Source organism: Sceloporus occidentalis, unplaced genomic scaffold (genome assembly GCF_023333645.1).
Source record: "Sceloporus occidentalis isolate IW3139 unplaced genomic scaffold, rSceOcc1.0.p SCAF_15, whole genome shotgun sequence".
Classification (NCBI taxonomy): domain Eukaryota; kingdom Metazoa; phylum Chordata; class Lepidosauria; order Squamata; family Phrynosomatidae; genus Sceloporus; species Sceloporus occidentalis.
In genome coordinates, this window is record NW_028316995.1 from 15,503,325 (window position 1) to 15,528,650 (window position 25,326).

The following is a 25,326-nucleotide window of genomic DNA, read 5'->3' on the forward strand; positions in this document are numbered from 1 at the left end:
CCAGTCTGGTATTTCTAGGGATGTCAACACTTTTCATACAGTAAGAAAATATATTTTTTTTAAAGAAAAAATATCCTTGATCCTTACACTAGAAAATGGCACAAAAGTGGATTAGTACATTCTGTAACATTCTGCAAGTTTATTTAAATTATTTTTATTTACAGAAAATTCACACACGAAGACTTGTGGCGATTATACCCATTGTACAGCCCTACGGAATTTGATGGCACTATATAAAACAAGAAATTATAATTATAAACTTGCCTTGTCTGGTGCTTTTCATCGATGCAGAATAGCTGGATGCAGAAGGCAGTTACGTCACCTTTGTACACAGACTGGAATGGGTGGCTCGCTATATCCAGGGATTTGTAATTCATACCTGTGATGGCATCATCTGCACTTGAAGCCATGCTCAACTTTTCTTTCTGCTGCAATAACAGATTAGGGATTAAGTATATTCTTTTTTCTATAAATCACCTTCTATTTCATCAACAACCAATTGTAGGACCAAATGCTGATCGTTACGGAGTAAAAAGGGGACTATTTTTATGACAAAGCAGTTACAGCGTACAGATTACATCACAGCTATTATATATTTTAAAATGTTGCTAGCAGAGCACGGTGTACATATAGAAATGGACACAACTAATTTTAAAATGAAAAAAAAAGGTTAATTTGAACTTTTACTATCATATTCACTATATGCTTATGATAGATGCGTGGTCCGCTCGATGTGAGCGCTTCCCTGTCATTGGTTGGTTGCTGCAAGCAGCAATGCAAACACTGCTGGACCCATGAGCAGGAGGGCAGCTGCTGCAGCAGGGCTGAAATACCTTAATACGGGTTCTTCCTTAGAGGGGTGTGATGAAAGCTGCAGTACTTGTTTCTTAATAATGTTAGTTTGAATTTACATTATTTCAGCATGCTACTTTATTAGGCTTTATTATGTGATAATGGTGCCATTAAGCTAAAGCAGAAAAATGCTTCCCTAAAGGGGAAGCCATGTATAAAAATAAGTATTTTTTTATTTAGGCATTAAATACAGTAATATATATATATATATATATATATATATTAATGTAGTTTAGTATTAGGAAAGTGGATTTTATCTGTTTCCTTATTGGCTTCACTTGAAGGGGAATTCGCTGTCAAAGAAAAAAAAATGTAATAAATTAAAAAAAAGTTTTAATGTAGCTGCTCTAATTACATAAGTATAGAAACCCCCAGCTACCCCAACTAACAGGAGGCTGTGTTTGTGTGGGATATTAGGTCCATAAAGTAAAACTGGACCTGTCACAAAAATGACTTAAAAACATACCGTTATATACAGTAAGAACCATTCAGCTTATTTCTCCTGCTGTAAAAATCAGGAACCTTATTTGGTCCTTGTGTAATATCCCAGATATGTTCTGAATGGGAATGGGAATAATATGGGTAGTCATAAGACCCTATATTTAAATAGGAAAACATGTGTAGCAGAGTTAGAGACACCTACTTCCAAGTTATTGTCTTCTTCTTCCACAGGCTCTGTGTTGTCATTGGCATTAGTTAAAAGTATAACTTCATCAGACTTCAAATCCAACTGCAAAAAAGTCAACGTGAAAAACGTTAATTTCTATACACTGAGGATCTGGCGGCACATTATCCGAGACGGGCTTCTGCAGAGTAGGTAGGAGTGAGCTATTTCGTTTTTTCCTGCCAGACTGTTCAAACTACCAGAAAAACATATATCAATATTTAATGTGTTAAGCAATCATTTCTGGGCATTTAGATGTAGTTGGGATCATATGCCTAATTATATATATATATATATATATATATATTTATTTATTTTTAATTATTATTATTAATTATTATTATTTATTTTTATTATTATTATTATTATTATTTATTTATTTTTATTTATTTATTTTTTATTATTGTTATTATTTTTTAAACATATCGTTATAGAAGAGTAAATGCAGATTAAATAGCAGAGACTACCACTGGATAGAACTGGGATAAAGCAACCTTTTCTGTGAATAACAGCATTAGTTATATGGTACATTAGTTATTTGGAAACCAAATTAAATTAATTTACCTTTTCATCTGTGTCCTGAATGCTGATGACGTCTGACTGCTGCGATAACACCGACCGTGACCCGTGACTTGCCTGTCGGCTTAATACAACGTCTTCTGAAAGAGACGCGTAATGTTCATATGAAGCCAACAAGGCAAGTTGTAAAAGGTTCAAACTACTCAGTCAATGAAGGAGTTATTAGAAGTGTATATTTAGAAACGTCTGTAGCAATTAAACAGATCCTACAAAGAGTGCTATAGGGATGCTGGCTTGCATCAACAGTTCCAGCTTGAGAACATTTACCCCGTCTAAGTGCTGCCTTCCCAACACAAAACACTCAGAGCCACATATTTTGCGTGTAAGTGATTCTGTGGTCCGGTAATTATAGCGTGTACGATTTCTTTGTAGTATGAGGAAACAACAAAATGGCAGACCTGGGGCTGGTATACGAAAAGCATTTAAAGTTACACTCCTGCCATTCTTTGCACTTTAATGTATATTCTAGCTGAGAGTCTATCTGAGATAATTTAATCAGAAACCTCACTATGGACCTCCCCATCTTCTCGCTTTTAAAGAGGTGCATTTACTCAAACAGGCACAAATTTTCACAGAAACACTTCAAAATCTTGTGAAAAGTCTTCCCAGAGGAGTGGAGGCTGTTATAACCACAATGGGGGGGGGGGGGGTTTGACATTATACATGTCCAGGTGACCACATAGTCATTTATGGTATACCAATGTAAACCAAAGTGTATAAAGTTTGGAAAGTGTGGGGCAAATTTGTGAAAAGGGAACCCGTCACCATGGTAACCAATGGAATACTCAAGCTGATTGTTCCACTTTTACACCGTAAGTACACATAAGCTCCAATGTTGCCATTCCCATGGCCATTTATTTAAGTGAACGTGATGTGTATCTGCATCTGGTTGTTAGTTCTCAAAGATAACGTATTCTTGACTGTAAAGCATTTTATTGCAGCACTTAATCCTGGGAGTTTCCAAGAAATAGCCATGAGATGCTGCAATTCCACTAGTGCGGAAACGCTCCCATATGGGAGAGCGCATGCCGCGAATGGGGGCACAGACACGAATGGGTCATACTATGGTGCAAATAGACCCAGTTTATCAGTCCAAATGCAGCTTGCAGAGAATAAAAAGGCGACTGAGTGATATGCAAGCTGTCCCTTTGTTCCATTTCAGAGAATAAGACTAGGAGATCAGAACAAAAGAATGAGCTATCGTGAACATGTCACACATAACCTTTATTGCTCTGACCCTTGCTTTTGTAAGCAAGGTTATCAGATTATTGTTTCTCTCCCCATATGTCATGAAATCAAAAGGATGCTTTGACTCCAGTTTCCACTCAAACAACAGATCCCAATCTTTCTCTTTGTCAACATGACTTAATCCTGTTTTTAGCATGGGAATACAGCACCACCGGCAGAAATTAGGCATCACTGGGAAAACCAGCACATAGCAATGTAACACAACTCAGGAACTGTCACCTTTAGGGCTTTTAACATAAGTAAACCTATTGAGACTATGAGCTTCAGTGGAGGTCCCAGCTAGAGCCCTGCGCGGAACTGCTTTTTTAATCTTGCTCCCGCTGATTTTTTGTCCAATCCCGCCTGTTCCCGCAATGTGGGTGTTCCACTCCCGCCCGCTCCCGCAACATGTGTGCCCAATCCCGCCTGCTCCAGCCACATTTGTGGCCAATCACGCCCACCTCCTTACCTGAACTGCAGATTTCCCGCGCAGTCCCGCAAGGCTGCCTTCGCTCTGCTCCCTCACAGTGTCTCTTCTCTTGCTCCGCCCAGGAACAAGGCAGAGTCACGGGAAGTGATGTCACATCACGGGACTGCGCAGGATTATCGGGACCCGCAGGTACAGTGCCTGACCGCCCGCAACCGCCCGCAACCCCAGCAAGACCGCCCGCTCCCGCCCGCAATCCCAGCAAGACCGCCCGTCTCCCAATGCAGTCCCAATGTAGTCCCAGCCACCCCCACCACTTACCTCTATGGCTGCTATTCTCCATGCTGTGTGCCAGGATACAACATCATATACCAGGCTCAGAGAAAGTTTACAATGGAGCCTGTGCCAGCTGTATATGTATTCTGGAGATATTTAGCCAGCAGCACTCCCACCATAATCTAATCCAATTTTTGTACTGGAGTTCTTTCTCTTCTCTTTACCCCCTCTTACAACGGCTAGAGCAATCAACAACAATCAGCAACTTAATAAGGGAGAAATAATCATACCGATCCCGACAGAATGAAGATACCTCTCCCAATGGCATCCACATTAGCTAGTGTTTAAATGGTTCTCTCCATAGGATTTACAGTTAATCCGTTACCAAAAAGCACCTGACATCCAACCAGCGAGATAAAACATTGGGGCATTGTCTCACCATTTATCGTTGGTTGCTTTGTATCTCGCATGGTGTATTTATGAAGCAGTACCTTTTTCATAATTACTGATCGGACAAGCATGTCTCAACACCATTCACTTTATCAGCCCTTCTACCAACATACGATATAAAATTGCACTTTTTTGTCCGGAATAACACAGATTTTCCCAGTTTAGTACTGAACATGCTGCTACTTCCTGACCCAATTAAAAGTGTTTTCAGGAAACAGAAAATACATTACTCTGTAAAAACAGCGGGATTCAACATCAGTATGTTAATCGGAGGAAATAAAACCTTTTCAACAACTTTGAAAATAGTGTTTTCAAGCAACCGATTTCTTACCACACATAGAGTAGCATCCAAATAACTGTAATTATCCCCAGCGTAAATGGCATATGGACATTATACTTCCAATTGATTTTTGCCTAATTACTACATATTGTCGTTTAACATGGATTTCTAAGAGAAAAACAATGACTACCTGCGGACAGTGCGAAGGTTATGGAAAAACGCCAGAGAATGCTGCTTTGCAATAGGGATTTTGCTAATAGATTAGCATAACATAAACAGTCTTTTTAATAACAATTTGTATTAATGCCATTGGGAATGAATCAGTATACATTTCTGGCAGTGTAAAATCAAAGTTACCACATGGCCAATATCTCTGAACATTGCACGGTCTGAAATCGGGGTGAATTTTCTGGGATGTCGACACCGGGGAAGATTGGCAACTGTCTTGAATGCTTTTGAATAATCTTTCTCACTGTAGAATGATGGACCTGACATTGTTTGGAAATTGCCTTATAACCCTTCCCAGATTGATGGGGAGCCACAATTGCTTCTCTAAGATCATTGCTGATGTCTTTTCTCCTTGGCATTGTTGTAACACACACCTGAATGCTCCAGGGCAGCAACCTGCTAACACTGTGGCTTTTTAGAGGTGGTCACACTTGCTGATGATCAATTAATCAAGGGCATTTGATTAGCAGCACCTGTCTGCTATTTAGCATCTTCATTCCTATGTAAGCAATAAGGGTATACTTAGTTTTTCACACATGGCTTCTCCATTTTGGCTTTATTTCTGTTGAATAAATCATGACACGGTATAATATGTCATGTATTATTGTTGATCTAAGGTTGTACTTACCTAATTTGTAGACATGCTAAGGAACAGATCATTGTTATTATATCCTGACGTAAAACCATGAAATTAAAAGATGTACTTTCTTTGTATCTTTGTACACAACTGTATGTATATACTGTATATCCCCTAATGACCTTTGCCGGTTCAGGACCATCACGGAAAAACGGTCACTTAATGACCTTTGACGGTCCTGAACCGTCAAAAAATTAAAGCTTAGAAAGTGATCAACGATCACTTTCTTCGCTTAAACGGCGTTGCTGTAATGCCTTGATGTCGAGGCATTCAGTAACGCCGAGATCGGCATCAGTGGCCATGTCTGGCCCCTCCCCGGGGCGTCAACATCCGCCAAACATTGTATGGGGGAGGACGACCGTTTTAAAACCGTTTAGGAGGCTATCAACGATCACCTCCTAAACTTAAATGGTGTCGCTGGAATGCCTCAATCAGGAGGCATCCAGCGACACCAAACACTTACCCCAGGACGGGCTGTGACCGATCCGGAGAGCGGTCACAGCCGCCACTGCCGGTGATCTTCACCATCCGCAAGATGGCGGCCGCCCTGTAAAAAAAATAATAAAGATGAAAAAGTTCGCTAGATGGTCTCCAGACTCTCTAGAGAACTCTGGCTCCTCTTGCAGGTTGAATACAGGTACTGCATTCAACCATGCAAGTCAATAGAGCCCAGCTTTCTAATCACAATGTGATTAGTAAAATATAAAAAAAAAAAAAAATGGAAAAAAAATGCGCTAATATTTAAAAATAATTATGCAGTGATGTCACCAAAGGAACCATCCAGTACCAGCAAAATGTGTAAAAAAAATTACAAAAAAATAAACAAATAAAGTTTATTATTTTGAGCAAGTGCTAAAATTTCTAAAAAAATCTCAACATAGAAAGAGTTAAAATAAAAGCACTTTAATTTAATAAAAAATGGCTTGTTGGGGTAAATTGGAGTGGCCCGGCTCAAAGATAGGGCATAGGTACAGACTGACCAAAATAGAGAAAAAAAGCGCACTTCCCAAATGTGGGGTTTTAAATCTCAAACAACCCGACAAACCCATGCATGTGGGGTATCACTGCACTCGGGAGATGTTGCTGAACACACATTGGGGTGTTGTTTGATAGTGACGCATACCAGGAGCTATGAATTCATTCCTGAAGTACAATTTGTGTGGAAAAAAATACAAAATTAAATTTTGGGAAAGGCAGGTGGTAGAATCTCATGCATAAAAGGGTTAAAATACCAGCATTTGAAATACTTTGTGGTGTCTAGTTTTCAAAAATATATGGTTTGATGGGGTAAATTGAAGTAGTCGGCTTCAAAGATGTTCCAAAGAGGAGATAGAGGCAGAATGACCAAATGACCACCTGAATTACGCATGTCCCAAAAGTAGCCTTTTACCAGCCAAACAATCTGACAAACCTATACATGTGGGGTATCACCATACTCAGGAGATGTTGCTGAACACATATTGGAGTGTTGTTTGACAGTGAAATATACCAGGACCTTTACATTTATAACTAAATTACAATTCGTGTGAAAAAAAAAATAAAAAAAATTACTATTACAAAGTTTGACAAAGTGTGGTTGTATAATTAGTGCATGGAAAGGGTTAAAATACCAGCATTTGAAATACCCTTCAAAGATGTTCCAAAGAGGAGATGGTGGCAGAATGACCAGATTTGGAAAAAAAGGTTTGGAAATCATAAAACGCTACTTGTACTTATTGCCCAATAACAAAAAACATCAAAAAAACATTGGGTATTTCTAAACTTAGGACAAATAGTAGAATCTATTTAGCTAGTTTTTTTACTTCCTTTTTTAGTTGAGTAAAAGATTTTTTTAAAGAAAAGTCATAAAAGGTGGGGTTTTTTCAAATTTTTACCATGTTTTATTATTTTTTTTATAGTTAATAAGATGATATGATCAAAACATATGGTATCTGAAGAAAGCCCATCTTGCCCTGAAAAAAACAATATATAACCTGTGTGGGTACACTAAATGGGTGAGGAGAAAATTACAGCTGAACACAAGCACCGCAAAAGTGTTAAAACAGCCTCGGTCCCACAGGGTACAAAAAGAAAAAATGAGCCCGGTCCTTAAGGGGATATATATATATATATATATATATATATATATATATATATATATATATATATATACCATGTGCTAAGGTTGATAAATAGAAATTCCGGCAGTCTGTCCATCACATTTGCTTGTGTGCTATTCATACTACCTTGTGTGGGGTTTGTGTCCTTTGGCTATGGTATTAAACAAAGAAAACAAAACATGCTTTAATGCACTAGGCTTTCTGTGGCTAGTTTGCAGCTGTTTGCCTATTGTGCTCACTGGGCAAATCGCTGAAGAACAAGGGACTGAGGCAAGACTGAACTGAATAGGTTCCATAATTGGCACCTTGCATAGTAAATATATGAATTACGTACCTAACCCTTTCACTGCTAAAACAAAATTGGCAATGTGATGTGTTGTAATGTTTACAATAACAAATACCTTATAAGCACTTATAATTGGATAATGTACTATTGATTTTAGAATGGGTCCACAGTAGTATTGTCAGTTGTAACCCACAGTTGGTTACGTTCTGTTTTTTAATACCTTTTTTTGGCCCAACCAAAAAAAAAATATAAAATTACATAAGCTTCTTTTTTGATGCAACTGATGTGTTTTGCGTATTTGGGGTTTCTATTTGTGTACATACTGCAAGTGACAGCATATTTATGTCACATGTCATGTCCTCATGTCTATACACTCGTGTTTGGCACAAGACTTTGTCCAGTGGGGGGTGTTACATGTTTTATTTATTACAGACTGTAAGTGCAATCTTCTCCTTCTGTGCCAGCATGCTGTATTTATTCATGTTATTTTATATTACTAATGTTAATGTTTGTGGTTTGGATTCTACCACATTGTACTAGTGCTACAGAACCTGCTTGAGCAGGAATATTATCTATATTCTGCATTTATTATTTTATTATTATTATTTTTTATTGTTTTATATACCACCATCAGAGTGTGCAGCGGTGTACATTTCCGTCACATCAGTGTCTTAAGTTTGCACTTTTGTTTCAAGACTGATTGAATAAAACAGTTTTATAACCTGCCAAAAGGGACACTATATATGTTTTAGAACTAGTTCTATAAACAGGGAATAGGAGGCATTTCAGTTAAAAAATAAAAAAATAAACAGCGTATGAAAGATATATATGACTAGGGATATGACTAGGGATTTTCCTGCTAAGTAACTTGATCATCTAGAATCATTGCTGATTCTAGTATCAGTGTAGTAAATATACCACTGTAGTCATTATCTTTAAATATTTGTTAGTTTGATCATACCCTTCACGGATCTTTGTTCTTTTGTTGGTTCCAGAACATCATCAGGATGCGGTTTGCATAGTCCATGAAAAGGTCCCAGGTCAAAGCACTCCTGTAGTAACTGGACATTCACCTTTGAACTTACGCTCATGAAGCCTACGGCAGTGCCCTTGTCCTGAAAAAGAGAAAATATGGAAATATTGTGGGGAAAAACGTATTGTCTATTTTGGTGACATATTAAACTCAAACACCACATTGAGCTGATTCTTATCTACAATGCTAATGAAGTCCCTCCAACTACAGACTGGCAGTAGTCAGTGTCCTTCTTGGTGGTCAAGACTGAGGCATTCTATTTGCTACGCAGCAGAAAGATGAGAGCTTAATGTATTTTTCTAATAGACTAAGCCAAGATAGCTAGACTTAAATACATACAAAAAACACTACTACTGATACTAATGAATTTTATGTAAAAAAAAATGGAAACTGACAAAGCCAGTCCTTCACTCTTAAAAAAAGTGTAAACAATGTCCCACTAAATGAATTAATCAACAGTTAGCTGTGAGTTAAGTTTTATTAGGGAGGCTAATGTAACTTGCTCACTCTTTAGCTGTAGATTTTTTAGTGAATGTACAGGCACCCCCCCCACCCAAGGCTGTCCATTTCATGGTGGTACTGGGAAAGCTCTATGTCATTGGCACACTTTACCTATTGTATTACAACGTAACCCTGTGACCTATTTAGCTCTATCAGTATTCTTTACTTTGGCTTTTTACTGCCTTTTGGAATTTTCTATTATAATAAAATTAAAGTGAAGCTTAATTTTAAATAATTCATGGGATTTCTGAACAGTGGGTTTTCTAAAAACTATATCTGAGTTATGATTAGCCTCCACAAAAGGGGTGTCCCCCCCAACTTGGTGAATAGTGAGTCCTGGCCCAGGTACCCCCAATTTTTCAACTTAATTATTTTTGAAATCCTGAATCCCTGACTTTCATCTATGGGACATAGTGAAGGTTAAATAGTCTCTTAACTCCACTATCTCCAGATCTATTAGACAGTTTTAAATGTAAAGACAAAAATGACAGTAAGTCCAAGAAGCACGTCAAAACATATGTAAAGGCAACTTAGTACCAGGTAAAAGCCAAGGTACAAGGACACCGGTGTCCATGTCAAGGTTTGTGAAGGTCCATAAAAGACCATTAAATTGTCCACCACAGACCCCGGTAAATATCCACCATGACCAATGTTGGTGCCGACCCCTGCTTAGTACTTACCGATTAATAAAACAAAATATAGAACAAAATGAAAACATCCATAAAAGATATGGTTGTTTTTATAACAGAAGAAATAAAAAAAAAAATTTATTTTATTTTTTTTTACATTTTTTTTTTTTTTTATATCGCCAGTCAGATGAATTACTACAAAATAAGTCAAGTTCTCACAGCTGTTATGGAAAGGCATAAAGGAAAACATCCAAAACAAACGCATTCATTTCTCTCTCTCCCAAAGACTGAGCGATTGTTTTTGTCCGGGTTGAGAATATGAACAAAAGCCGAGGCGTTGCAGTTGTCTGGCTGCTCGGTAATTTTGGGGCCAACACTCAGCAGAGGCTGATTAACCAATCCATCTACCATATGTGCAAAGAGGGCTTGCCAGCTTTATTCTCGGCAGGGAAAATTGGCGTCAACCTCTCCTCGTACAGAGTGGTCTATCCAATTGACAACAGTTCTGGTGAGGGTCTACAGTGATGAGCGGAAATGTCTTGCTTTCTGTGTATTCCAGAGCTGGAAGCCAGCGACAGGAATATATTATTTATTGTGTTGCTGTCTGCAGTATGCTACATCACTAATGACTCATTGTCAGTTATAATTAGCTTTCAAACAACCTGCAATGCACATATGGCTACGGAAGTCACAGGGAAAACACTTAATAACAAATAAACATGAAACTACAGGGAGAACAGTAAACCCAATGTCAGTAAACACATCGGTAGTATTGATTATTTTCGTTAAAAAAAAAAAAAAGAATAGGACATGCATGGAGTTATAGAAGAATCTGAGCAGGGACACAGCGGGGGATCTTGCTCGCTGGTTTTTGCGGTGGGACACTGGACCTGCCGCCCTAGGTCTAGTCCGCTTGGCCAGAATACATCGCTAAAGGACAGTACTGGACTGAACAGTAAAATCACTCCTGGCACTTTAAGGCCAGCAGCCAACTAATCCCAGGGGTGTAGCCACCTGCTGGATACCCACGGCCACGTACTTTTATCTTGTATGGCAGCACACTAAAGGATCACATTAGACAAGTCGGTGCAGTGAATTTAGCTGCAAGGCGCTCTGGACGTTTGTCTGGACTGTCCGAAGTGCAGTCTGGGCGCTTTCAAAGTAATTTAGAATTACACTAATTAAGCTCACGTGTATTATACATAGTACATACAATATGTATACGTAGTATTTATTTAAACAGGCAGGGTGTGTAACTAGTGAGCATGGAGCATGTGGTCAGTATTAAACGGTAACAGATAACGCACGTTAGATTTTGATGCTGTATGTAACATTGCAGTGTATGGCCATTTCAAAAAATATACAGGGAAAGGGGACAATTAAAAACGGTTTAAAAGAGATTTGTCACTTTCCCAAATGTTTTATTTTATAGTTCAGTATTCTAAATAAGGTGTGTACATAGCATTTCACTTCAATAAAGACAGAATTTCTCTGAATTTCACTGAATTCGGGTCGAGTCTCTCTCTCTCTCTCTATATATATATATAGTATACATTAACATCTACCACTTCTGGAAGGCTATTTTATACTTAAGTGAGGTCTCACCAGAGCTCTGTACAATGGCATGAGCACGTGCCTCTTTCTACTGCTAATACCTCTCCCTATACAACCCATTATTCTGCTAGCATTTCCTGCTGCTCTGTTGCATTGTCTACCTACCTTTAAATCCTCAGAAATAATTACCCCTAAATCCCTTTCCTCGCACGTTGAGGTTAGGACTGTGTCAAATATTCTGTACTCTGTCCTTGGGTTTTATGCCCCAGATGCATTTCTTTTCATTTATCCACATTAAACATTTTTTCTAGCTTACCTATATCATTTGCCATTTGGCTTATCCCTCCAGGAACATCAAGCCTGTAGTGTCGGCAGAGAAGGCAGGGAAACATTTACAGAGAGTGAGAGAGTGAATAAGAATAAGAGTGTGAGAGTGACAGTTAGGTGGGGACCGGGTAACAAATTTTGTTCTAGAATTAAAAGTGCCCCCGTTTTTCGTCTCAACCAAATAGGCAAAGAACTAAATGTGTTGCTCGGAAACGAATGGGGCCAAAACATTAGCCTGAATAGTTTTTGGCCCATTTGTACATGTCTACTCTGATGTAAAGTAATATTGCCTTCAAAAATATATTTTAACCCCTTAAGGACCAAGCTGATTTTTCTTTTTGTACCCTTTGTGACCAAGGCTGTTTAGCTGTAAAAATTTTCTTCTTTCTCATTTACTGTATCCACACAAGTTATATTTTTTTTCCAGGACAAGAAGGGCTTTCTTCAGATACCAATATTTGGTAAAAAATATGGTAAAGAATCACTTTTTTCTGACTTTGATCTACAAAGACTAATGGAAAACTTCCTAAATAGATTTTAATATTTGCCCTGAGTTTAGAAATACCAATGTTTTGGGGGGGTTTGCAAGTTATAGGGCAATAAGTACAAGTAGAGCTATTTTCTTCATATTTTGTAATCCTGCTCCCATGTCCTATTTGGGACATCTTTGAAGCTGGCCAATTCAATTTACCCCATATATGTTTTACTTGCTAATGCAGTATAACTCCCTGGTGTGTGGTTGCTGTGCTCAGTCTTGCCACGGTTTATGCCTTTTGACATTACTTGTCTTTTGCAACCTTATCCAGTTTTATTTCTCAGACAGCTGTTTCTGTTTCAGTTAATAATTGGATTTCGACCTACATATTAGATTGATGATGATTAGCACCTGTTTGGTATAATTATTTAATCATACACCCAACTATTTGCCTACAAACTTCCTGACACAGTAAGGGAGATGGGCCCCAATAGTGGTTAGAAAAAAAGCAAAACTACAATACTTATGTATTAAAAACAAATAAAATATCAAGCATAGGTACACACTTTTACCACCAAATGGCAGCACTTTCATATCATACCCAATATACTTCTATATATTTTTCTACAGGACGTTAATCTGAGCATTGGGTACATACATTTGTGTATGATTTGTATTTATTCAACTTCTATATTTTTTCTTCTTTTCTATATATATATATATGACAAGCTTATTTGTATAAACACTCTAGTAAAGTAGAAGAAAGAGGACAAGAGGTCATAACGTAAAATAACACAGTGCACCAATACACAGCTCAAGGAGATCTCTCTGTCAATGCAAAATATTAAGGACATAACACTGTTTTTGGACATAATAGTTTGTCTAAAAACGTATTAACCAGTTAAAGGTGCTGCCCCCCTGCTCTAAATTAAACACTTTTGTAGTAATGCAGCGTTTGAAACATAATTTTAAATACTGCTGAGCCATTTGTCCCATTTTCCTGATGTAAGGAGACCTTATTAGTCCTTGGTCTGGTCCAACTGTGAGGACAGCTTTATGTGTATCCTGTGCCTGTTTAAGTTCCCTTACTGTATTAGCCTCCACAACTTCTGCTGGGAGGCTGTTCCATTTATATACTACCCTCCCAGAAATACTACAATTGATCTTTCTCTAGCTGGGACAGCACCTTTAAGTGTATATTTGCAAAATGTACCTTAGGAAAAAGGTGTTGTCGTGCTACTTGTAATGAAATTGTCAACAATAGTCACACTAACCTCACAAACCGCAGCGTGGTTCCACTCATCTTGGGCTTCAATCAACTCGGAGACGAAATATTCACCATATATGCCTCTGAGAGTGTCATTATGCCGCATGAATATGGGAACTAAGTCATCATTATCCTCTACCCTAGAAAAAAAAGTGGTATTATTGTTTTTTTATTAATTTGTTGTTAATACACAATGCAAATATATAATTGTGTAGCATTCTTTGTTTACTGAACATTTATACGACTTGGGTACTAAGAAATTATTAACAATGATCGTTTGTTTTCTTTGCCAAGTCTATAAAATTTCGTTGTAACTTTACAGTTGGATAAAATGTGAAGTATTTACAAAATTATGACAGTTTAACTGTAGTTAATGTGGGAAATACTGTAATTACGAATATGTAATTAGCAAAGTTTCTACGTATCTCGGGGGCCTGTTCACCTGGCATCTTCCTGATATCACCTTACTAAAGCATGTTGCAGGATGCTTCTGGTGTGGGTTCCTAGGTTGAAGCATTTCTACCGTGCATTGAACATTTATCCTCTATAGTTCAGTCCTATTACTAGGGCCGGTCCTCCATAATGCATAGTGAACTCAAAGAGAGGAAACTGCATGTCTCCGGCAAACAGCCACTTTAGTGAATAGACCCCGGAGTTACGACTACTGGTGCTAAATTCTAGAAGACCATCCAGAACTCATGGCCCATGGAGACAGGTACAAGACACACATGTAGTTCAATTCTGGGTTTTGTAAGAGCTCAGTAAATCATTAAAAACAGGAATTCTGGGCAGTGAAAATCATTGTGTTACGACGCTGTAATGAATACACCCTAAATATGTTTAAGATCAGGAGAGACATCCAGAAACAAAAAACACTACAATAAAATGCTCAGCCTCGCTATAAATCCTACCGTAAAATACGTCAAAACCTTCAACCATCCAAACCACAGATTTATGACAAAATTTCATATTATTCCAAGCAGACATGGTATTTGAAAATGGAAAGAAAGGGCTAATCTGTCACATGCATGCAGGCATAATTTCAAGCGAAATCTGTCTGTTTAATAACTGTTTAAGGTCGATAGGTTCAAAAACATTTTAAGGTCTTAGTGACCTCTGGTGGATACTTTTATTACTTACTAATTTTCATATAGAGAAAGGCGTATTGGTAGACTCTAATTTGCTAAACACCAGTACATGAAAGATATATAACATTGTGTGTTCCGTGGCCGATTACGTGGGATCAAGTTATGGCTATAGGTGGTGGAACAAGAGCCTATAGAGATACCTAGGATTCCTTGGGATAACTCAGATGCCAAGGCTTGACAGGTGTTCATCAATAGCAGATTTTAACATGCTGCATCACGTGCCAACTCATACTATGGGGATATTTGGTATATATCAATCATCTTGATTTCTATATCACTTATTAACAGTATACAATACAAGACAACATCATGCCTTCCAGTGACCGCCAACCCAGGTCATCAAGAACCCCTTCATTTTAGGTTTTAACATGACTGAGAAGAACAGATTACCGTTGCTGGTTATCAAGATGCAAACATTTACAAATAATAACACAAATCCTTAATATACTGGAGCAACTAACTTGCATTAAAAAGTTGTGATCTGCCAAACAAAGGCTTGAATTGTCTGAGTGGACATTATTCCAGTTTTTTAGCCCCTATGATGGATGAATGATCACAGGGAACAATGTGACACTACATGAATATGCAGTTACCTAGCTTTCCGGACAAACAGTTGGGGACAATGTTTGTGCCTATAACACATGGACACTGAATACTCCTCAGCAAATTTTGATCCTGGAACAGTCTTCATGGGTTCAACCACAGACGCCAATGCTGGATCTATAGGGAAATGGAACGATATTCATGAATACATTTGGGGTTAGCATGTGTAAATAATGATATATAATTATATATATAATGGATTTCCTGAGACACACACTGTAGATAAATACAAAAACATCAAAAATTTCTGATATCTTTTAGTGATGCACACTAGGCTGCCCATAATGTCTGTAACAGGGGGTCCATATATTCTCACCCAATCTGAAGAGCAAGCAACACGGGCATCGAGGCATTTTCCCCCGTGGCCAATAATTTAATTTACGAGAAGTGCCCACAAGTAGCTGACACAACCCAGTATGATCACCAGTATAGATAATAACAGTATAACACCCAAAGTTTATTAGAAATACATACATTAACAACACTAGATATGCATCTGTGGCCACCTTAGGAGTTACAACCATATGTTTAACTGCTAAGGTGTAGAGGAGACATTTCAAATATGTTTAATGTAATTTACTGCGGCAACAAAAGATCAGATTGTATCCATGAAATTAAGTTTTCCAGTGTTTCATGTTGTTAAGCAAAATTAAATGTTCCAGATCACAATGAAATATTTAATGATATTTAATAAATATTTAATTTAATGTATGTTTTTGTGGGGGAGGTGAACCAATATTATTAGCAACTGATATATACATTGGTTTGCTTTTCATTAAAAGTATATCATTTTTACACAAGGAAATGTAGAATTTGTTATATGTCTTTCCCATGCATGTTTAAATTCCTTCACTGTATTAAATTCCACCACCTTAGCTGGGAGACTGTTCCACATACCTACTATCCTAACAGTATCCTTACATTACGTCTAAGCCTCAGTCCCATATCAAATGCTTATTAACAATCTATTAGCTGAGAAAGAACCTACCTGAAGAAACATTTTTTGGTGTTATCAGGCATATGAAGTGCACATCTGGAACTGCATCCAAAACAACCCTGTGTATGAAAAATATAGATTTGTTTAGAAGAGCATTCACAAGAAGAGCAAAATCTGAAAAACACTATCAAGAGAGAATTCTTTGGAGCATTTTTAAACTACAGGTATGATGCACACGTGATGATGTCATCTATGCCTGGTCGTCCACTCATGATCATTTATACACAATAGGTTTAGTACAAAAAAAATCAATACATTGTGCTATATTATTTATTATACTGGTAACAGTATTTCCAAGCTACGCAAAATATACGGGAACATGCAGCAAAAATCCATACGGAATAATGATTGACTTACTTTATGATCTCTTGGATGCTTTCTAATGAATATTCATCTTTGGACACAAAAAGGTGGAGAAACAAAGTGTTCAAAGGCTGGAAGGAAAGGTAAAGTGAGATTTGCTTCAAGTCTAAAAAATTAAATTGTATTCTACTGCAAAATTTCAATAACACCAGCAGTGTGCTTATATTAATTATTATTATTATAGTAATATTTTACTTATATAGCATAAAAAAAAATCACACAGTGCTTCTTACAGTCCATACATTCAAAGCGCACGACAAGGACCAACTGATACGTTGGGTGAAGAGGGACCGGCAAGTTTATTAGAGACCTTTTTTGGTAATAAATATGTCACAGAAACCTCCATGCCCTGGACTCCTGGAAGGGCCCAGGGACTAGGCTTGTCCTGTGCCGGATCCACTATTTCCTACAAAAGACTTTTATCATTGTGTGGATTGCTAGCATAATTTCTCCTTGGTGGGTTTATGGTGGGAACAGAGACACCAACTGGAACCCTATTTAAGCTTCCTAGACAGACTTCCAGGAGCTGACTGGTTACTGGTCCTCAGGGAACCCTAAAAGGCTCCGTGAGTCTGACCGGGAGACACATAAGAAAGCTGTGGAACTAAATCGGAGCTTTGCCGGGACCCACTAACACTTTAACCAGGCATCGCTAGGACCCCAAACGACAGATCATGTCGCTTTTTGTACTGAGGAGGTCCTGAGCTCCACAGGGAAGACCAGGAATTCACCTCTTCATGGGGGAAAACATCCAAAAGCCCTGAAACTCTGCATCAGGTTGGAAGTCAACCATGTCCCAGTGAAGTATAAACGGAGTGTATCTCCGTCCCAGCGACCAATCAAGGTGTTTTTTGGACCAGGTATAGAGGGGACTTTGAGATACCCAGGGACACCTGTGGGAAGGCCCCAAAACAGCCTATTTTATGTTCCCCAGACTATTTCTCCACATAGGACATCAGAGACATAATTCTGTGTAGAAACCTTTTAATATGTTAATGTGAGTTGGTATGGGGACCTTGTTGGGAACTGTGTGTATTTTGTACCAATTATGTCTGATTTAGCTGTGTATATAAGGCTGTGTTTCACCTCAGCATTGGTCTTGCCTGGTGTTTGGGGTAAAGGGCTGTAATATCCAGCTGTCCTTTTCAGGTACAAGCGCTGTACACGCTACGCTACAGCTAGCTACAGCGCTATTGCGGTTCCTGTGTATTACTGCCTACTTTCAACGCTGGCTTTGCCTGGCGCTTGAAGGAATTCGTCACCAAGGTCTCGGGAAGAAGGAAGCACGGTTTGCCGGGTGCACCCAACTTGGGTATGGGTCATTCCTGTCACAATATATACATTTTAAATAGAGGCAGGCAGCAAGACAGCTGGTTTTTCATCAGATCTTAAGGCTGTTCCAATGTTTTATATTACAATTGACACATCACATGCATAGCCAAGAGCTGAAAATTGGGGTGTTAGTGTAGTCTTTTACCAAAAATCTCATTACCTAATCTGTGGAGATAAATAGAAAGACATCTGGCAGAGATTTATCATGACAAGGACATAAATTCTTCTTAATAGAAAACACCAAATGTCATTTAATTGTAATACACTGAATGACTGAGGAACGGAGCTGAGGAAATAAGGTGAAGAGGCCATTAAAAAAAGCCGAAATCTCTATAATATGGTATTTGTAATAATTCATGCTATTTGCATGTTCTGCCAACTTGCGACTTTTGTGTAACACGTTCACTATAAATTACCAAGTACTAATTATTATGTTGTATTAATACGCTTATTAAATAATAACACGTTTCTGGTGTGAAAAGATTATTAATTAGTTCTCCGGACAATGTACGGCAAGGGATGTGCAATGTTCAATTTGATACATTTTGATATTAATGTACTAGATTACATTCAATTACTTCTAAATTGTGATGGCATATATTGTATATATCCAATCACAATTTTACAGACGAGAAATCTGATCGCTGGGTTAAACTCACATCACTCTGAGCCACCCATCACTTATAGCAATTGCAAGCTAATTAACTGTGTGTGGCAGTAGAGCAAGTCAAAGTTTGGATTAGAGGAGAGACTGAACATTTCCAATCTATGCCTTCATTCAATATATTTTGTAGGGCACGCTCTGTAAAATGGTTCAACATGAAAATATTTATTAGAAAAACTAGAAGTTTTGAGTAAGATAAAATAGTTTGGCTTCCTTAATATAACTACACGATATAAAAAGGACAGAATCAGCGAGTTTCCACATGGAATGGGAAGCCAGCCCTAATGAGGGCTCCATCTAAACATATGATAATGACTATTTTAATACCTTTTATATCTACAAAGACCACCATACAGGTGATTTATAAAGATGTTGGGGGGAGTGCACAAAACTGCCATTGCACCGATATGTAAGCGTCGAGAAGGCGACCGTCACATTAAAAAGACGACGTGTGAATGAATCGGTCCTTCGTCTTGGATTCAGGATAGACAATTTTCTGATTTTTGCTACTGTTGAACTGTAATGTCCCTCTTTCCCACCTAGTGTAGCCATACAAATTATTATTAAAGAGCAGTGCACAATGTGTAGAGATGCACCCCAGGAATCTCTATTAGCACTGGTGATATAGCCTGCACAGCAATCAGGGGGTTCCCCTGTGCAGTAGGGGGTTCCACAGTGGGGCTTCCATCTACAGGAGAATCCTGTAAGGAGCCCTCTGATTGCTGTTTTCAGCCCCTTGAGAGATCTTTCATTGAGGCTACAGCATACCTACGCATTGACTGATCACGCACATAGTTAGTGAGAAACCTGACCAGGGTCTCCTGCCACATTAAGGGGATTCCCAGGCCATGTCAGAGCTGATGTCTCTGGAAGGAAATGCCTGAGCTTCCGTTCAGGCATTTAAATTCTTGTTAAATGTAACAGTGCTCAATTAGAGTGCTGTAACATTACATGTGACAGCTTTAGGTCCAGGCTGTCAGAGGGGATGTCATTTGACATGTCCTGATGACCGGCAGAGATTTAGCCACGCCGGAGAAAAGAGACCATGATGTAGGGGGATATGTCCTTGGTCCTCAGGGACCAACTGTTTTCATGTATGTTCATAGTTGAGGAGGAGTTACATTTCCTTACTGTATTAACCTCTACTTCTTCTGCTAGGAGTCTGTCCAACGTATCTACCAACGTCTACATTACATCTAAAATGTCCTACTTTCAAAAAGCCAGATAAAATGAACTGGGACATTAGATTTTTTTAAATTGCTAGTGGTACCACGACCTTTATAAATTGTTCTTCTGTTCTTGAAGAGAAGATTGGCATAAAATGTACTCTCCAACAAAACCTCCTAACCCTGCCCACATACCATTTTAACATTTTAGGTATGATTTTAATCTGAATCATTATTAGGGATACCAATAACTCGGTTGTACAACTCTGTAAATTAGATTTTTTGTTAATTATTAGCTTTCATTTATATAGCGCCAGCAATTTACAATTCATACATTCAATGGGTCTGACAAAACTAGAATTGACAGACTAAGAGGAACAGTTACATTATGCCTAAGATTACAATCCAGAGATTTTAATAAAACATACTTGTATGTGGCACGGAGAAATTATGATTCCGTATGTACTTTTCCCCCTGGTGGACTAAAAAAAAAAAGGATAATAATTGCTATGCGGTTTATCAGCGACATGCTGAGAGTGGACTGTGAAGGGCAGACTGAATCATGAAGTCGGCTATTAAAAATGTAATGGCTTGCTATTAGCTTCTTTCTTACACAATACACACATTTAGAGATATTATAGGGATGCATGCTGGGGCCTTTTGTTTAATATTTTGTTAATGATTATAATGGACCAGGTAACTGCAATTTATGCCTGAGATAAATTAGTTAATTGGAGGGCATTCTGCCAAGACTGTAAATATTGGGTCTTTAATTCAGTGTTTAAAATATGAGCTAATGAATGAATAAACAAGTGCTGCTCAAGTGGCCTTATTTTGTGACAAATGTAAATGTAGCTTCCGTTTAAAGGGTCTCCTGCCCTCAAAAATGGACTGCTCAGTCTTTTACCGTACCATTTCACAGACCACTTACTACATCAATCCCTGTAGACATAGATTTTTAACCCTCCTAATAGTGAATTGTCCCCTCACCCTAAAGCCTTGTATTCATGACCAAACCTCTGATCATTCGCAATCCTGGTACCTCAATTTCTACTTTTTTAGGTTGGTGATGACTTTTAGGACTTGACTCCAGACTAACTGGTTAAGCAAAGGCTATTATGGATGAGATTTATTGACACCAGTTGGTTTCCTGGTTTAACGTGTCAATCATCATTTTACATCTCTGGTTGCCTATCACGCGCTTTTATCTTCTTCGCCTGGCCGCTTCTCCCACTGTCTCTCTACCTTGTGTTTTGGAAGTGACACAACATGCTGAAGAATGGAGAACTTTATTGTTTCTTCATATTAGAAACGTGTGTTTAATGGTTCCTCATGTTGCAGATCCAACTCCTCATCTGGGAAATCATACATCACCCTTTCATGTTCTGTACTATCATTATCTATATGAACACTCTTTTCTACTTTCTTAGACACACAATAAAGGCTCAATATCTCCCCCAATACTCAAACATTGGCTTGTCTCCCAAACATCCCTGCTTGGGATGGATGGTCCTTCTTAAAGGACAACTGTGCTGTGAAAAAAAATGTTTCTTTGAATTCCTTAAACACTAATAACAACATCATTGCAGTAAAACTTTAACGGAAGCATATAAGAAATACATTTTCCTAGGTATTTATATACCTATGTCGGATATCGGTCGGATCTAACTGAGGATGCGCGTCCCCCTCTGTATGTGACGGTTTGTGCATGTAAACCATCACGTACAGACCTGGACACGCCTGTTCAGTCGGATCCGACCAATATATTATGCAATATGGATGCGCCCAGCGTGCTGTATGGGAGATGAAAAAAAGGCATTTGCTTTCATGAAAGTTTTACTGCAACTATGTTGTTATTATTGTTTAAGGACGGATCCTCCTTTCCATTAGATCAGAATTGTTCGGTATGAGTATATTACAGTGTTCTATTTTATTTTTTTAGTTCACTGGGTAACTAAAATAATAGACCAGAATGGAGCTGTTGATATTGCCTATCTAGATTTCAGAAAGGCATGCAACACTATCCCCCAGAGAATACGTGGTTGAGTGACAGGAGGCAGAACGCTGCAATTAATGGTGTATATTCAGAGGAAGGACTCATCACTAGTGGGGTATCTCAGGGATCAGTATTGGGACCTGTACTTGTTAATATTTTTATTAGTAATATTACAGAAGGGATTAATTATAAGTTATGTCTTTTTACAGATGATACAGGTCTGCAACAGGGTAGACCTTCTGGGTGGAACAAGTCAAATGGCAAATGGTGTAAGTAAATTAGAAGAATGGCCGAGTCTGGCCACTGCAGTTTAATGTTGATAAATTTAAAATAATGCACCAAGGTCATAAAAATCCCAAGACAGAACAAAGCATTGAGGACACTGCTCTGTCAATGACAATGGAGGAGATGGATGTAGGAGTAATTATTTCTGATGACTTAAAGCTAAGCAGACAATGCAATAAAGAGTTTGAAAAAGCAACAGTGTGCTGGGTTGTATAGCGAGAGGCACTAGTTGCAAGAAAGAGGGATATGGTTCTGCCACTTTACAGATCTCTGTCCAGGCCTCCACTCATTTTGTACGGTTCTGGACACCTCATCTCCAGAAGGATATTGACACATTGGAGAGAGTTCCGTGGAGGGCTACAAAAATGGCAAGTGATTTGCAGGATAACAATAAGATAACACTAAGGGATCTGAATATATGCATAGCTTGGAGGAAAGAAGAGAGAGGGGAGATGTCATAGAAAAACTCTCAAATGGATTTAACAAAGTACAGGAGGCATGCTTAATTAGAGGAGGAACAATGTTAGGACAAAGGGTCATAGTCTTAAACTAGAGGGTCAGATGTTCTACTTTACTGAGAAGGTGGTAGATAAATGGAACAGTTTCCTAGCAGAAGTGGTGGAGGGCGAATACAGTGAGGGAATGTAAACATGCACGGGATAGACATAAAGATATCCTCGCAAAGGATTGATAGGGGTTTGTGTCCCTTACATTAGCAAAAAAGACTAGATGGGCCGAATGGTGCTTATCTGCCGTCAAATTCTTTTTTTTATGTTTTTATACTTCAGTGGTATTAGGAATCACGTTTCAAAAGCTGCATTACTACATCACTAAAGTGTAGGAGACAAGTGGAGTTTGATACCTTTATTGATACCTTTATTGATACAGTTTATTTAACTGAGTACAAAAGTGTTAAAGTCAAGTGGGACAGCACCTTTAACTGGTTAATATGTTTTAGACAAACTAATATGTCCTTAATATTTTGCATTTCTCTAACCCTAAAATTCATTATAATGGATATACATGCAGCATAAAATTGGCTTATAAATGAAATTATATAAATAAAATACACTATTTTTCTTCTAAATTCCTTACTCAGTTACAGAAATCAATACGTCACAAACTCATATAAAAGTGAAATGTTTATTATTGTATATTGTAAAATTATAATAATTCTTTTTTATCATTGGGGGGAAAAAAAGCCTCCAGGTACTTGCGCAGCTTCCAATACTCACCGTGCACTTGCTGCTTCCCTCGACTTCCTTGTGAAACCCCGCTTCCCATTCCGCCTGATCGACGATCTCCCAGTTTGGATAGTCCAGAAATGCAGCATGAGCCACCACAGTGTTATTCTCATCACTGATGGTCACAGCCAGGTTAGCTTTTTCCCTAAATTAAAATTTTAGGATGATATGAAACATTCTGTAAATAAAATATAACTGGAATTTCTTGAAGATCATCCAAAGAAGCTATCATTTTTGATTTAACGCGTACAAATATACTCAATAAACTTAAAAGAAATGTTCTTATAATGATTTATGTTGCCAACAGTATATATATTGTAATTCCAACATATGTAGCATATAGTCTTACCCTTTTATGGTCCTCATATAAAATCTATTTGTGAAGACTCCCTTGATTTCTTCATTTTGAAGTTAAGTGATGTCTACATGCAGGATTGATCATTTGAGCAATTACAGCTGCGGCAGACATACCCCTATATTCTCAACTGGAGCATACTTACAGCAAATAGACAACGTTCACTTTTCCAAACAGCCTGTCAGTAAGTGGCGTTTGAAGTTTGATCACATCATAAACATCTAGAGATTCTGCTCTTCTGATGGTTACAACCTCGGATTCACCCATTACTGAAGTTAATATCATTGTGGCAAAGAAAACAGATGGACTGTAAGAAAACAGAGAATGCAGCTTGTTTTTGGATGATTTCCACAAACAGATATATATATTGGTAGACATGAATACATGGGCAGGATAGATAGATAGATAGATAGATAGATAGATAGATAGATAGATAGATAGATAGTAAACTCTTTGAGCAGGGCCCTCCTCACCTGTTGTCTCTGTAAGTCAAAATTGTATATTATATACTACTTGTTATGTCCTAGCCACCCATTGTACAGCGCTACGGAATTTGATGGTGCTATATAAAACAATAATAATAGATCAATAGATAGATAGATGCTTTCCTTAACCCCTTCATGACCAATGACGGTAATGAAAAGATGGCCCCAGAAGACCCCTGGCGTACTTGGTACGTCATTGGTCCAAAACATTCCCACAATGCCTCAATGACAGGGGCACTGCTGTTGCTGAACGCTCTAAGCCTGGAGGGTTTAGTCTACAGCAGATCCTCCCACACCCCCCGCCCCCCCCAATTTTTTTTCAACTTGAACATTTTTCTATACTTACTTTTTGGCTTATATAGTGCAGTTAGTGCATGGCGGTTAATTGCTGGGGAATTAGGCAGGTGTAAAAAAAACATTACAAATAAAAACCTAGGAATAAAAGCTAATTATATAGGTATATATAGTGGTTTCCAAATCAGGGCAAGTTAACAGATATATTTTTGGTGTTTTTTCTCTTTTATTCTAGCTGCGTATGTTTTCTATCCTGAAAAAATCAATGTTTACATATTATATATATATATATATATATATATATATATATATATACACTCACAGCCCTCACCAGTTGTAGGCTCTATAACTATAGAATGATGGCTCATCACCTCACATTGCCTCCAGTCCCATATATTTGACCAGTCGCCCTGGCGATGCCCAGTAACACTATAGGATTTTGGCCGTTATATGTTTCTGGCTAAAAGCCCAAATGCTGGACTGCCAAAACCTCAATGACTTCATGCTACCCATACGAGGAATCGCTGTCCTTTCCTTATAGACGCCATGTTTATTCATGCATGTAATAAAGACACCAATGCAAGCTCACCTGACACCGTGACT

At 38.1% G+C, this 25,326-nt stretch overlaps 1 protein-coding gene across 1 annotated transcript in view; it reads right to left on the bottom strand.

Moving 5' to 3' along the window:
* The window catches only part of LOC149303295 (cilia- and flagella-associated protein 61-like), a 92,372-nt gene extending 68,161 nt beyond the window's left edge, over positions 1–24,211 (bottom strand). The window contains exons 1-10 of the mRNA XM_089481424.1: positions 24,090–24,211; positions 23,581–23,734; positions 16,897–16,973; positions 16,531–16,598; positions 15,533–15,653; positions 13,799–13,931; positions 8,967–9,120; positions 2,081–2,175; positions 1,496–1,582; positions 265–428 (exon numbers count right to left, since the gene is read on the bottom strand). Of these exons, the coding sequence (XP_089337550.1) occupies positions 265–428; positions 1,496–1,582; positions 2,081–2,175; positions 8,967–9,120; positions 13,799–13,931; positions 15,533–15,653; positions 16,531–16,598; positions 16,897–16,973; positions 23,581–23,734; positions 24,090–24,211 (1,175 nt within the window). The remainder of the gene's footprint in view (positions 1–264; positions 429–1,495; positions 1,583–2,080; positions 2,176–8,966; positions 9,121–13,798; positions 13,932–15,532; positions 15,654–16,530; positions 16,599–16,896; positions 16,974–23,580; positions 23,735–24,089) is intronic.
* Positions 24,212–25,326: the final 1,115 nt, after the last annotated feature.